The sequence below is a fragment of the Oncorhynchus keta genome, chromosome 26, assembly GCF_023373465.1.
Source record: "Oncorhynchus keta strain PuntledgeMale-10-30-2019 chromosome 26, Oket_V2, whole genome shotgun sequence".
Taxonomy (NCBI): Eukaryota; Metazoa; Chordata; class Actinopteri; order Salmoniformes; family Salmonidae; genus Oncorhynchus; species Oncorhynchus keta.
In genome coordinates this window covers 11,930,851-11,946,198 of record NC_068446.1, presented here as the reverse complement: position 1 = coordinate 11,946,198, position 15,348 = coordinate 11,930,851, and the positions used below count along the sequence as shown (strand labels likewise).

At 42.7% G+C, this 15,348-nt stretch overlaps 1 protein-coding gene across 1 annotated transcript in view; it reads left to right on the top strand.

Annotated features, from left to right (window-relative positions):
* The window catches only part of LOC118358952 (splicing factor, arginine/serine-rich 19-like), a 28,390-nt gene extending 21,481 nt beyond the window's left edge, over nucleotides 1–6,909 (top strand). Inside the window, exons 8-9 of the mRNA XM_052481161.1 lie at nucleotides 115–243; nucleotides 6,351–6,909. Coding sequence (XP_052337121.1) covers nucleotides 115–243; nucleotides 6,351–6,500 — 279 coding nt within the window. The 3' untranslated portion in view covers nucleotides 6,501–6,909. The remainder of the gene's footprint in view (nucleotides 1–114; nucleotides 244–6,350) is intronic.
* The last annotated feature ends 8,439 nt before the right edge of the window (nucleotides 6,910–15,348 follow it).

Sequence of the window (15,348 nt, the reverse complement as noted above, 5' to 3'; positions counted from 1 at the left end):
ACAAATTCTACTGCAAAACAGTGTTTCATGCTCTGGTATCTGAAAAGTAGTGACGTTTCGGTATACCGTGCAACACTAGCACTGCATCTCTTATTTTATTTCTCTCGCTCTCAGTACCTGAAGAAGCTCCACACTCAGGAGCGTGCGGTGGAGGAGGTGAAGCTGGCCATTAAGCCTTACTACCAGCGTAAAGACATCAACAAGGACGACTACAAGGACATCCTGAGAAAGGCAGTGCACAAGGTAACCCAGCCCTCTAACCATAATCCTGCTTTAGCTTTATTACCTTGTTATTACATGGTTTAGCACAGTGTTATTAGTGTTATTACATGGTTTAAGTACGCTGTTATTAAGTGGCTAGGCACACAGTGTTACGTGGCTGAGCACAGTGTTAACCTTGTTATTCTATGGTGTGAAACAAACACCTTATTCCATGAATGACTTGATAAACAGTTGAATCAGGTCTGTTCGTGCTGGGCTGGAACAAAAAGTCTGCTCCACCAATGGTCAGGCTTTTGGGTTTAGGCTGTAGTGTCTCTCAGTAATGGAGTGGAGGTGCATTTTGTTCCATAGGAATTACAACCTGTTTGTGACATTTTAATAGATTGGCTAACACAATGTTAAAAGATTAGTAATTATGCCAGACTGAGTGGTGTGGTGTCGATACAATTACTTTTGACTTGTTTGTGAATGTTTATAGAATTTCCACAAACAGGTATTGGCAGTTGTTGGAAGTAGACTTCATAAATAAGGCCAGAGGGAGTGTAGAATATTTAAGCAATAAGGCCCAAGGGGGTGTGATATATTGGCCAATACACTGAACATAAAAATATAAACGCAACAGGTTAAGTGTTGGTCCCGTGTTTCATGAGCTTTAATATTTTTTTATTTTATTTTATTTCACCTTTTATTTAACCAGGTAGGCAAGTTGAGAACAAGTTCTCATTTGCAACTGCGACCTGGCCAAGATAAAACATAGCAGTGTGAACAGACAACACAGAGTTACACATGGAGTAAACAATTAACAAGTCAATAACACAGTAGAAAAAAGGGAGTCTATATACATTGTGTGCAAAAGGCATGAGGAGGTAGACGAATAATTACAATTTTGCAGATTAACACTGGAGTGATAAATGATCAGATGGTCATGTACAGGTAGAGATATTGGTGTGCAAAAGAGCAGAAAAGTAAATGCATAAAAACAGTATGGGGATGAGGTAGGTAAAAATGGGTGGGCTATTTACTGATATACTATGTACAGCTGCAGCGATCGGTTAGCTGCTCAGATAGCAGATGTTTGAAGTTGGTGAGGGAGATAAAAGTCTCCAACTTCAGCGATTTTTGCAATTCTTTCCAGACACAGGCAGCAGAGAACTGGAACGAAAGGCGGCCAAATGAGGTGTTGGCTTTAGGGATGATCAGTGAGATATACCTGCTGGAGCGCGTGCTACGGATGGGTGTTGCCATCGTGACCAGTGAACTGAGATAAGGCGGAGCTTTACCTAGCATGGACTTGTAGATGACCTGGAGCCAGTGGGTCTGGCGACGAATATGTAGCGAGGGCCAGCCGACTAGAGCTTACAGTTCGCAGTGGTGGGTGGTATAAGGTGCTTTAGTGACAAAACGGATGGCACTGTGATAAACTGCATCCAGTTTGCTGAGTAGAGTGTTGGAAGCAATTTTGTAGATGACATCGCCGAAGTCGAGGATCGGTAGGATAGTCAGTTTTACTAGGGTAAGTTTGGCGGCGTGAGTGAAGGAGGCTTTGTTGCGGAATAGAAAGCCGACTAGATTTGATTTTCGATTGGAGATGTTTGATATGAGTCTGGAAGGAGAGTTTACAGTCTAGCCAGACACCTAGGTGCTTATAGATGTCCACATATTCAAGGTCCGAACCATCCAGGGTGGTGATGCTGGTCAGGCGTGCGGGTGCAGGCAGCGAACGGTTGAAAAGCATGCATTTGGTTTTCCTAGCATTTAAGAGCAGTTGGAGGCCACGGAAGGAGTGTTGTATGGCATTGAAGCTCGTTTGGAGGTTTGATAGCACAGTGTCCGAGGACAGGCCGGAAGTATATAGAATGGTGTCGTCTGCGTAGAGGTGGATCAGGGAATCTCCCGCAGCAAGAGCAACAACATTGATATATACAGAGAAAAGAGTCGGCCCGAGGATTGAACCCTGTGGCACCCGCATAGAGACTGCCAGAGGACCGGAGAGCATGCCCTCCGATTTGACACACTGAACTCTGTCTGCAAAGTAGTTGGTGAACCAGGCAAGGCAGTCATCCGAAAAACCGAGGCTACTGAGTCTGCCGGTAAGAATATGATGATTGACAGAGTCGAAAGCCTTGGCCAGGTTGATGAAGACGGCTGCACAGTACTGTCTTTTATCGATGGCGGTTATGATATCGTTTAGTACCTTGAGCGTGGCTGAGGTGCACCCGTGACCAGCTCGGAAACCAGATTGCACAGCGGAGAAGGTCCGGTGGGATTCGAGATGGTCAGTGACCTGTTTGTTGACTTGGCTTTCGAAGACCTTAGATAGGCAGGGCAGGATGGATATAGATCTGTAACAGTTTGGGTCCAGGGTGTCTCCCCCTTTGAAGAGGGGGATGACTGCGGCAGCTTTCCAATCCTTGGGGATCTCAGACGATATGAAAGAGGTTGAACAGGCTGGTAATAGGGGTTGCGACAATGGCGGTGGATAGTTTCAGAAATAGAGGGTCCAGATTGTCAAGCCCAGCTGATTTGTACGGGTCCAGGTTTTGCAGCTCTTTCAGAACATCTGCTATCTGGATTTGGGTAAAGGAGAACCTGGAGAGGCGTGGGCGGAGCTGTTGGCCGAGGTTGGAGTAGCCAGGCGGAAGGCATGGCCAGCCGTTGAGAAATGCTTGTTGAAGTTTTCGATAATCATGGATTTATCGGTGGTGACCGTGTTACCTAGCCTCAGTGCAGTAGGCAGCTGGGAGGAGGTGCTCTTGTTCTCCATGGACTTCAGTGTCCCAGAACTTTTTGGAGTTGGAGCTACAGGATGCACATTTCTGCCTGAAGAAGCTGGCCTTAGCTTTCCTGACTGTATTGTTTCCTGACTTCCCTGAACAGTTGCATATCGCGGGGACTATTCGATGCTATTGCAGTCCGCCACAGGATGTTTTTGTGCTGGTCGAGGGCAGTCAGGTCTGGAGTGAACCAAGGGCTATATCTGTTCTTCGTTCTGCTTTTTTTGAACGGAGCATGCCTATCTAAAATGGTGAGGAAGTTACTTTTATAGAATGACCAGGCATCCTCAACTGACGGGATGAGGTCAATGTCCTTCCAGGATTACCCGGGCCAGGTCGATTAGAAAGGCCTGCTCGCAGAAGTGTTTTAGGGAGCGAGCGTCTGACTGATGAGGGGTGGTCGTTTGACTGCGGCTCTGTAGCGGATACAGGCAATGAGGCAGTGATCGCTGAGATCCTGGTTGAAGACAGCGGAGGTGTATTTGGAGGGCCAGTTGGTCAGGATGACGTCTATGAGGGTGCCCTTGCTTAAAGAGTTAGGGTTGTACCTGGTGGGTTCCTTGATAATTTGTGTGAGATTGAGGGCATCGAGCTTAGATTGTAGGACTGCCGGGGTGTTAAGCATATCCCAGTTTAGGTCACCTAACAGAACAAACTCTGAAGCTAGATGGGGGGCGATCAATTCACAAATGGTGTCCAGGGTACAGCTGGGAGCTGAGGGGGGTCGGTAGCAGGCGGCAACAGTGAGAGACTTATTTCTGGAGAGAGTAATTTTCAAAATTAGTAGTTCGGATTGTTTGTGTATGGACCTGGGAAGTATGACATTACTTTGCAGGCTACCTCTGCAGTAGACTGCAACTCCTCCCCCTTTGGCAGTTCTATCTTGACGGAAAATGTTATAGTTGGGTATGGAAATCTCAGAATTTTTGGTGGCCTTCCTGAGCCAGGATTCAGACACTGCAAGGACATCAGGGTTAGCAGAGTGTGCTCAAGCAGTGAGTAAAACAAACTTAGGGAGGAGGCTTCTGATGTTGACATGCATGAAACCAAGGCTTTTTCAATCACAGAAGTCAACAAATGAGGGTGCCTGGGGACATGTGGGGCCTGGGTTTACCTCCACATCACCCGCGAAACAGAGGAGTAGAATGAGGGTGCGGCTAAAGGCTATCAAAACTGGTCGCCTAGAGCGTTGGGGACAGAGAATTAAAGGAGCAGATTTCTGGGCATGGTAGAATATATTCAGGGCATAATGCGCAGACAGGGGTATGGTGGGGTGCGGGTACTGCGGAGGTAAGCCCAGGCACTGAGAGAGGTTGTATCACTGGACATGCTGGTTGTAATATGGGTGAGGTCACCACATGTGTGGGAGGTGGGACAAAGGAAGTATCAGGGGTATGAAGAGTGGAACTACGGGCTCCATTGTAAACTAAAACAATGATAACTAACCTGAACAACAGTATACAAGGCATATTGACATTTGAGAGAGACATACAGCGAGGCATACAGTAATCACAGGTGTTGAATTGGGAGAGCTAGCTAAAACAGTAGCTAAAACAGTAGGTGAGACAACAACAGCAATATAATATTTTAAAAAAAATAACGTGCACAAAAAGCTTATTTCTCTCAATTTTGTGCACAAATTGGTTTACTTCTCTGTTAGTGAGCATTCTCCTTTGCCAAGATAATCCATCCACCTGATAGGTGTGGCATATCAAGAAGCTTATTAAACAGCATGATCATTACACTGTTGCACCCTGTGCTGGGAACGATAAAAGGTCACTCTTAAATGTGCCGTTTTGTCACTGCCACAGATGTCCCAAGTTTTGATGGAGCATGCAATTGGCATGCTGACTGCAGGTATGTCCACCAGAGCTGTTGCCAGAGAATGTAATGTTCATAAGAACCGTAGACCACGTGTAACCACGCCAGCCCGGGACTTCCACTTCTGGCTTCTTCAACTGCGGCATCGTCTGAGACCAGCCACCCGGACAGCTGATGAAACTGTGGGTATGCACAACCGAAGAATTTCTGCACAAACTGTCAGAAACTGTCTCAGGAAAAGCTCATCTGCATGCTCGTAGTCCTCACCACGGTCTTGACCTGACTACAGTTTTAGCGTCGTAACTGACTTCAGTGGGCAAATGCTCACCTTCGATGGCCACTGGCAAGCTGGAGAAGTGTGCTTTTCACGGATGAATCCCGGTTTCAATTGTACTGGGCAGATGGCAGACACCGTGTGTGGCATTGTGTGGGAGAACGGTATGCTGATGTCAATGTTGTGAATGGAGTGCCCCATGGTGGGGGTGGGGTTATAGTATGGGCAGGCATAAGCTACGGACAACTAACACGATTGCAATTTCTCGAAGGCAATTTGAATGAACAGAGACACTGATGAGATCCTGAGGCCCGTTGTCGTGCCATTCATCTACCGCCGTCACCTCATGTTTCAGCATAATAACACATGGCCTCATGTCGCAAGGTTCTGTACACAATTCCTAGAAGCTGAAAATGTCCCAGTTTCATGGCCTGCACACTCACCAGATATGTCACCCATTGAGCATGTTTGGGATGCTCTGGGTCGACGTTTACGACAACGTGTTCCAGTTCCCGTCAATATCCATCAACTTCTCACAGCCATTGAAGAGCGTGACAACATTCCACAGGCCACAATAAACAGCCTGATCAACTCTATGCAACAGCGATGTCTGGCGCTGCATGAGGCAGATAAGATGGTGGTCGTACAAAATACTGACTGGTTTTCTAATCCACGCCCATACTTTTTTTTTGTTGGTATCAGTGACCAATAGATGCATATCTGCATTTCCAGTCATGTGAAATCCATATATTAGGGCCTTATTTATTTAATTGATTTCCTTATATGATCTGTGACTCAGTGAAATCTTTTGAATTGTTGTATGTTTATATTTTTGTTCAGTGTGAGGCCAAATTCTCTAAAACGGCACTGGCCTAGGGCTTTTCTTATGCAGGACGCGAAACTGTATATTGGCCCTATACCACAAACCTCAGAGGTGCCTTATTGCTATTATAAACATCATTAAAAAAAGACCGTAAACAAGTGTTTTTGCATCATACCAGTGGTATATTGTCTAATATACACAAGGCTGGAATACTGTTTCAGCAAAAAAGCATCCAGGATGCAAACTATCCGGTTTATAATGCAGAATATGTAACTATGTTCCAACACAGTAACAATTGGAAGTTGTAATTACGTTACATTGTAAGTAATTTCAGCCTAGCGAAATGAAATGACTGTGTAGTTAGTTTAACAGCAATTTGATATAGTGTGTTTATGACTAATACCGACCTGTGTGTGTGGTTGTCTCTGCTTCTCAGATCTGCCACAGTCGAAATGGAGAGATCAACCCGGTCAAGGTGAGCAACCTGGTCAAGCTTTATGTTCAGAGGTACAAGTACTTCAGGAAGCACGGTCGAAAGATGGATGAGGAAGTGAGGGAGGACAGAGAGATGGATTCTTCCTATTGATTGGAGAAGGGGTCGCTCTCACACTACTCCCATTGGTTCTGCTGCCCACTCTTTGCACGTGACTGGGCCCACTGAGGCCGTAGAGTGACATTTGTTTTATTCACCTCCCTATTTGCTATCCCCATGTAAACTCGTAACCGCCCGCCCCCTCTCTCGTCTCCTGTGTGTCTTGCTGTACAGAAATATTGAGTAGATATCCGCAAAATATACACACGCACTATATATGAATAAAAAAAAATTACAATGTTATGGGAGCGATGCAGAACACACATGCATACACACTTACACGTGCGCGCACACACATACTGTACATAATGTAAGTACACTACACTGACTCCTTTCTCTATGTGTGGTATAAACCTGTCAGGTTGTTGGTCGGCTGGTTTAAATATAGAGATTTGACTCTTGATTTTCTGTTCCCGTCTTTTATTTGAAGCCTACTCTGAGGGGTGGTTTCCTGAGCACAAGCGAGTTCGCTTTTAAGTCCAAGACCAGGCTTAATCTGTGTCTGGGAAACCAACCCTGAAGGTTTTTGTACTCTGATCAGTGCTTAGGCAGAGAGCGAAATAAATGAACGCAAGGTGTCACTGTCCTACAAGCTATGGATTTACAGGCTTGCAGCGTACTTGTCACTGACTGAGTGAACTGTTTGTAATAGATTCTTTATCAATGCTGTTTCTGAACCAGCCTTAAATACTGTAGGTACTGTTTAAGTTATGTAAGAATGTAAACACCAGCCTAAAGTAATTATACGCATCTGTGTATCCCTCTCTGTCACACACAGAGGCAGATCTAGGATCAGTTTTATCCTCCACACAATCCTTACCCTACCCATTTAAAGTAGGGAACTGCAAAACTGGCCATAGATAGATTTTAGGTGCAATTTGACACTTACTCTGTGCTAAGTCTGTTTGAGTCTCCATTGGTTTCAGTGAGTAATTTTTCTAGTCCATGACCACGTGATATCCGTCAATAAACGGACATCAATTTAAACATTAAAAGAAACCATGAAAATGAAGTACCCCTGCGACTTGATGAGTTTACACATTGGAAGTTGAAGCGATGTGGTGACGCGTGTTGGGTGCCTGGGATGTGTGTACTGTTGGATGTATCATCGCGCTTGTTCCTTTCATTGTCAGGTCTCTGTTAGTGGGTGAACACTCCTGTCAGTTTATCTCTACAACTGTTTGACCAGTCAGGCAGTCAGAATTGGAACCAATGGAATAGTCCCAAAAGAGTCAACTCCAACCAACATCAAGAGCACCTCCGAAACTATGTAAGTATATAATTATTAAGGCTGTCAGTTAGTCAAAAAGTTGATAAACTGATTAAGACCCAGTTCCATCCCCTTCCCTTATCAACCAAAAGCATGAAACCTTAGGCCGAAACCGAGTTCACCAAACATTATTCCTAATATTGAGTTGTACTTGCACATCCCCTTGTGCCTTCAGAACAGCCTGAATTCGTCGGGGCATGGAAATTACATGGTGTCCAAAGCGTTCCACAGGGATGCTGGCACATGTTGACTCCAATGCTTCCCACAGTTGTCAAATTGGCTGGATGTCCTTTGAGGGGTGGACCATTGATACACACGGGAAACTGTTGCACGTGGAAAAACCCAGCAGTGTTGCAGTTCTTGACACAAACCGGTGCACCTGGCACCTAATACCATACCCAGTTCAAAGGCACTTAAATATTTTGTCTTGACCATTCACCCTCTGAATGGCACACACACTCCTTGTCTCAAGGCTTAAAAATACTTCTTTAACCTGTCCTTCCCTTCATCTGCACTGAAGTGGATTTAACAAGTGACATCAATAAGGGATCATAGATTTCACCTGGTCAGACTGTCATGGAAAGAGCAGGTGTTCTTAATGTTTTGTAAACTCAGCATGTTTTTAGGTGCAATTTCACGCTACTACTCTGCTTAGTCTGAGTCTACATTGTTTTCTATTAATGTTATCAGTAAATAAACTAAAACGGTAATACACATTGAAATCATATGACTTGTGACGTCAGAGCTGACTGTTGAAAGCAACCAATGAAAATGAAGTCTTCTGTAGCTTGATGGTTTCAAACGTTAAATTTTCTACAAGGTTAGAGCTTATTTTATGTCCTAATCAAACTATTAAATGTCACTCGTTGACGCCCAAGAAATAGAATCATGTTGGAAGTTGAAGCTATAGGTGTCAACGTGTGTCGGATGCCTGGGATGTGTAAACTGTGGTGGATATATCAGCACACCCTCTTTCCTTTCATTGTCAGGTCTCCGGTAGTTAGTGCGTGAACACCTCAGTCAGTTTCTCTACAAGTGTTTGACTAGTCAGAATTGGAACCAATGAAACGGTCCCAAAAGAGTTAACTCCAAGCAACATCAAGAGCACCTCAACACTATGTAAGTATATAATTATTAAGGCTGTAAGAGTTACCCAGATTAATATACTTTTTGACATTTTAATGCACCATTTTATTTTATAACAATTATCTGAAAGTGTTGGAAATGCATTGAAAACATCCACATGATCTATATAGCAAAAATCTACAAGTTGGCATTGAGGTTTAAATAAAGTGAGCTTTCTCAATTTACCTAATTTGCTAACTGTTACTTGAGACAAAATCAAGACCTCACTATATGTGTAATGTGTTTTTGTATGAACTTGGACCCTTTCCAACCGCCTATTCATCTTCAGCACTAAACCAGTGTCTACTTAAGTGAAAACAGAACATTTCTATCAGGGGCAGTCGCCATAGCCTAGCTCAATGTAAAGTAAGCAACAGCAAAGTAGGCTAAAATCATTCCAATCCTGAGTTAAAATACATGTAGGACCATCTTTTCCCTGTCTTTTCAAAGATGCCTAGAGATCTTTTGATCTTTGAGATCACCTTTTCTGCTCTTGTAGGAAGCAATCACTCCCCTATTGCATTTGCACAAGCTGCCCCCTTGTTCGCTACTATGTTGCAATATCTACAGTCGAAGTTGGAAGTTAACGTACACCATAGCCAAATACACACAAACTCAGTTTTTCACAATTCCTGACATTCAATCCAAGTAACAATTCCCTGTCTTAGGTCAGTTAGGATCACTACTTTATTTTAAGAATGTGAAATGTCAGAATAATAGTAGAGTGGTTTATTTCAGCTTTTATTTCTATCATCACATTCCCAGTGGGCCAGAAGTTTACAAACACTCAATTTGTATTTGGTAGCATTGCCTTTAAATCGTTTAGTCAAATATTTCGGGTAGCCATCCACAAGCTTCCCACAATAGGTTGGGTGAAATTTGGCCCATTCCTCCTGACAGAGCTGGTGTAACTGAGCCAGGTTTGTAGGCCTCCTTGAACGCACACGCTTTTTCAGTTCTGTCCACAAATCTTCTATGGGATTGAGGTCAGGGCTTTGTGATGGCCACTCCAATACCTTGACTTTGTAGTCCTTAACCTCTTGATTCTAGCCATCCTGGATCCGGGATCGTGAATACAGCCTCAAGCTCATTACCATAACGCAACGTTAACTATTAATGAAAATCGCAAATGAAATAAATATGCTAGCTCTCAAGCTTAGCCTTTTGTTAACAACACTGTCATCTCAGATTTCCAAAATATGCTTTTCAACCATAGCAAAACAAGCATTTGTGTAAGATTATTGATAGCTAGCGTAGCATTTAGCATAGCATTCAGCATGCAACATTTTCACAAAAACAAGAAAAGCATTCAAATAAAATAATTTACCTTTGAAGAACTTCAGATGTTTTCAATGAGGAGACTCTCAGTTAGATAGCAAATGTTCAGTTTTTCCAAAAAGATTATTTGTTTAGGACAAATCGCTCCGTTTTGTTAATCACGTTTAGCTACGAAAAAAACCTGTATCCAGGAGTGTAATTATCCCGCAAGCTCATTAGCATAACACAACGTTAACTATTCATGAAAATCGCAAATAAAATAAATATATTAGCTCTCAAGCTTAGCCTTTTGTTTAACAACACTGTCATCTCAGATTTTCAAAATATGCTTTTCAACCATAGCAAAACAAGCATTTGTGTAAGATTATTGATAGCTAGCGTAGCATTTAGCATAGCATTTAGCGTAGCATTTAGCGTAGCATTCAGCGGGCAACATTTTCACAAAAACAAGAAAAGCATTCAAATAAAATCATTTACCTTTTAAGAACTTCGAATGTTTTCAATGAGGAGACTCTCAGTTAGATAGCAAATGTTCAGTTTTTCCTGAAAGATTCTTTGTGTAGGAGAAATCGCTCCGTTTTGTTCGTCACGTTTGGCTACCAAAAAAAACGAAAATTCAGTCATCAAAACGCCAAACTTTTTTCCAAATTAACTCCATAATATCGACTGAAACATGGTAAACGTAGTTTAGAATCAATCCTCAAGGTGTTTTTCACATATCTCTTCGATGATATATCGTTCGTGGACGTCTCCTCTCTCACATGGACGAATGCTTGCAGCTGGAGATTACGCACCAATTTCGACAAAGGACACCGGGCGGACACCTGGTAAATGTAGTCTCTTATGGCCAATCTTCCAATGATATGCCTACAAACACGTCACAATGCTGCAGACACCTTGGGGAAACGGCAGAACGTGTAGGCTCATTCAGGGCGCATTCACAGCCATATAAGGAGACAATGGAAAACAGCGCCTCAAATTTAGCTAATTTCCTGTTTGAAGTTTCATCTTGGTTTTGCCTGTAGCATCAGTTCTGTGGCACTCACAGATAATATCTTTGCAGTTTTGGAAACGTCAGAGTGTTTTCTTTCCAAAGCTGTCAATTATATGCATAGTCGAGCATCTTTTCGTGACAAATTATCTCGTTTAAAACGGGAACATTTTTTCATCCAAAAATGAAATACTGCCCCTAGTGTTCCAAGAGGTTAAGCCATTTTGCCACAACTTCGGAAGTATGCTTGGGGTCATTGTCCATTTGGAAGACCCATTTGCGACCATGCTTTAACTTCCTGACTTACGTCTTGAGACGTTGCTTCAATATATCCACATCATTTTTTTCCTCGTGATGCCATCTATTTTGAAGTACACCAGTCCGTCCTGCAGCAAAGCACCCCCACAACGTGATGTTGCCACCCCCGTGCTTCACAGTTGGGATGGTGTTCTTTGGCTTGCAAGCCTCCCCCTTTTCCCTCCAAACAAAACTATGGTCATTATGGCCAAACAGTTATTTTTGTTTCATCATACCAGAGGATATTTCTCTAAAAAGTACTATCTTTGTCCCCATGTGCAATTGCAAACCGTAGTCTGGCTTTTTTATGGCGGTTTTGGAGCAGTGGCTTCTTCCTTGCTGAGCAACCTTTCAGGTTATGTCGATATAGGACTTGTTTTACTGTGGATATAGAGACTTTTGTACCTGTTTCCTCCAGCATCTTCAAAAGGTCCTTTGCCGTTGTTCTGGAATTGATTTGCACTTTTTGCACCAAATTACGTTTCATCTCTAGGAGACAGAACTCTTTCCTGAGCAGTATGATGGCTGCGTGGTCCCATGGTGTTTATACTTGCGTACTATTGTTTGTACAGATGAATGTGGTACCTTAAGGCATTTGGAAATTGCTCCCAAGAATGAACCAGACCTGTGGAGGTCAACAATTTCTTTTCTGAGGTCTTGGCTGATTTATTTTGATTTTCCCATGATGTCACACACAGAGGCACTGAATACATCCACAAATGCACCTCCAATAGGCTAATTGACATAATTTGAGTCAATCAGAAGCTTCTAAAGCCATGACATAATTTTCTGGAATTTTCCAAGCTTTTTAAAGGCACAGTCAACTTAGTGTATGTAAACTTCTGACCCACTGGAATTGTGATACAGTGAATTATATGTGAAATAATCAGTCTGTAAACAATTGTTGGAATAATTACATGTCATGCACAAAGTAGATGTCCTAACCGATTTGCCAAAACTATAGTTTGTTGACCAGAAATGTGTAGAGTGGTTGAAAATGACTCCAATCTAAGTGTATGTAAACTTCCGACTTCAACTGTGTATTGATTACAATATTCTCCTTCTGACCTGCTACGCCCTTCACCTCTCAGACCCTCTTCTCCCCTACCAACATACACAAGCACTCCATTCCACCACAGAAGGCCACCTTGTCATCCCCAGGTCCAAGCTCCCTCCCTCCAGCCACCCATGACTGACTCCATCACGATCCTTCAGTTCTTCCTAAAGCCCCTTCCTAGGCCCCACAAGGCCTACCAATAAGCCCCCCCCCACACACATACAAGCAAAGCAATACACTACAAAGACATTCCCCTCTGCACCATACTGATCACCATCTAACCCAAACTGGTAACCTACCCATTACCCTAAACTGGTTTTGCATCCTTACCCCTAACCCGACCCCGTATCCTAAATCGGGTTTGTATCCAAACCCTAACCCTACCCTCCCCATACACAGATACATCACACTCTTTCCCTTCCTTGAGTCCACTAGTCTTTGTTCATGTTTTTGTTTAGTCTGCTGCTGTTTTGTTTGAAATGTACTGTACTGTGGATAGAAAAACAAGTTTGAAGTGCTATGGGAAAATAGCTGGGAACAAAAACCAAAAAATTAAATCCTGGTGATTTTGCTTTTTTTTTTTTTTAATATATTATTAGGTTTTTTTTAAAACCCAGAATGGACTTTATTTGTGTAAAAAAAACAGGTAAAATCACCAGGAATTCATAAAAATTGAGTTCCCAGCTATTCCCACAACTAAAAGACCTTTAATATTTTTCAACCTGAATCAAACTGTGTACCCTCCTTCAGCCTGTAGAGGGGGGTTCACACACTTTGTTGCCAATGTGTATTCCCCCCAATCTTTTAACTGTGTGTCACCCACACACGTATGGGTGTGGGGGGGGATGACTTTAGTTCTGGATTTTAAAAAAACTGTAAAATCACCAGGAATTCATCAAAAAATGATTTTTTTTTCCACAACTAAAAAACATTTCATATTTTTCCAACTTGAATTGAACTCTGGACATTGGATTTGTATGCTTCAAGACTAACATTTCACCACTCTCCATTGTGGCTAAAGGATTATGATTAAAAAAAATATTAGGACAATTTATAATGGACAATTTAGTCACTATAGATGTTATCCTAGCAAGGGAGGGTGCACAAAGTATTGAAAACAGGGACCCGTGCCAATCATTCTCACACCTTTGTATCTTTTGAGATATTGTTGTGTTACTTGTTAAACAAAATCTCTTTCTCTAAGTAATTGGATTAGTATAATATAATATTCCTATTTTGTTAGCATACAATTTAGCTCAGTATTTGTATTATGTTATGTCATATTTTATGTTTTGTGTGTGGACCCCAGGACGAGTAGCAGCTGCATCAGCAAAAGCTAACGGGTATCCTAATAAATAAATAAATATATGGATTTTGTGTGTCCATCCCTGTGACCAAGGCGTTTGTTGTGTGTGATAGAATGGTCTCGTGGTCCTACGAGTTCGGCTGTATTGGCTGTGGACTACATGGTGTAAGTCGCTCTGGATAAGAGCGTCTGCTAAATGACTTAAATGTAATGTTTACCCTCTGTCTCATCTACATCTTCGCCATCCACAAACAGCTGGGACCCAAGATCATTGTTGACCAAATTGAGGGATTTCTAAGAAGAAAGAGAACACTGTGCACTGCAGTGTGTCTAAGTAATATACTTAGATAGACATTGGGTTGTTGTAGCCGTCTCCATTATGGCAACTGTGAGAGCATAGACCGTGCCATTGAGGCCATTTTTCCCCCCTACTGTGTTATTGACTTGTTAATTGTTTACTCCATGTGTAACTCTGTGTTGTCTGTTCACACTGCTATGCTTTATCTTGGCCAGGTCGCATTTGCAAATGAGAACTTGTTCTCAACTAGCCTACCTGGTTAAATAAAGGTGAAATAAAATTTACAAAATAATCTTCATTTTGAAGCAGTCAATTTTCTTCTACTTCTATGAGTTGGCAAACAAGCTGAAAGGGTGCCAAAGATGGTGGATAAATTAAGATTAATGACTCAAGCCATACACCATTTCATTTTTCAAGGTTCCTGTCTGTGTAAGTAGGTGTTCCCTCTCTCACGTGAGAATGCTTTCCCACGAGAGCTCATGGTTCCGCCACGCGAGAGTGAACTGCTGACTTTGGTCTACTTATTGTCCTCTCCCTGCTCGGCTCTCCCCACCAGGCCACCCGACATATCACTGGCTAAAAAAAAATGTCTCCTTTCTCTACCGTCTCTGGGGCACCGCCTCCGCGGGGTGGGGGCAATAAGTAGGCCCTACCCGATCAGATAAAATAAGGGAGAAGGATGTCTCGCTGTATCTTTCCCTAAGGGTGCCTACAGCCACCTAGTGTGTGTTTGAACAGGTATGCGTGTTACTGCCACCTGCAGTTATGAAAGTTATGCTCAGGAGTTTAATTAATTGGCTGATCTCTTCTGATGACCTGCAAGGAATCATGTGATCCTTCCTTAACCCATAGGAAGTCTCACCCAATTGACTACTTAACAGTGGTGAAAGTTCTTAATGGCGCTGGCCATGCTGAAATGGGATTTTGGTCACTAGAGTCTGTCTATATGGTCTAGATTGAAGTGCTGGTTTTGGCAGGAACAACTAGTATTGAAAGAAAAGTGTAAAAACTGCACACACAAAAAACTGTGATAATTCCGAATGTAATATTCTGTTCCCCTCCTGATTGGCAGATGAAAGACATCTTCTTTTTCCTCTTCTTCCTAGCGGTGTGGCTCATAGCCTACAGTGTAGCCATTTAGGAGCTGCTCTACTCCTACGACCTTCGTCCTTGTTGGATATTTATCAGTGTTCTACAGGCCATACCTCCACATATTTGGA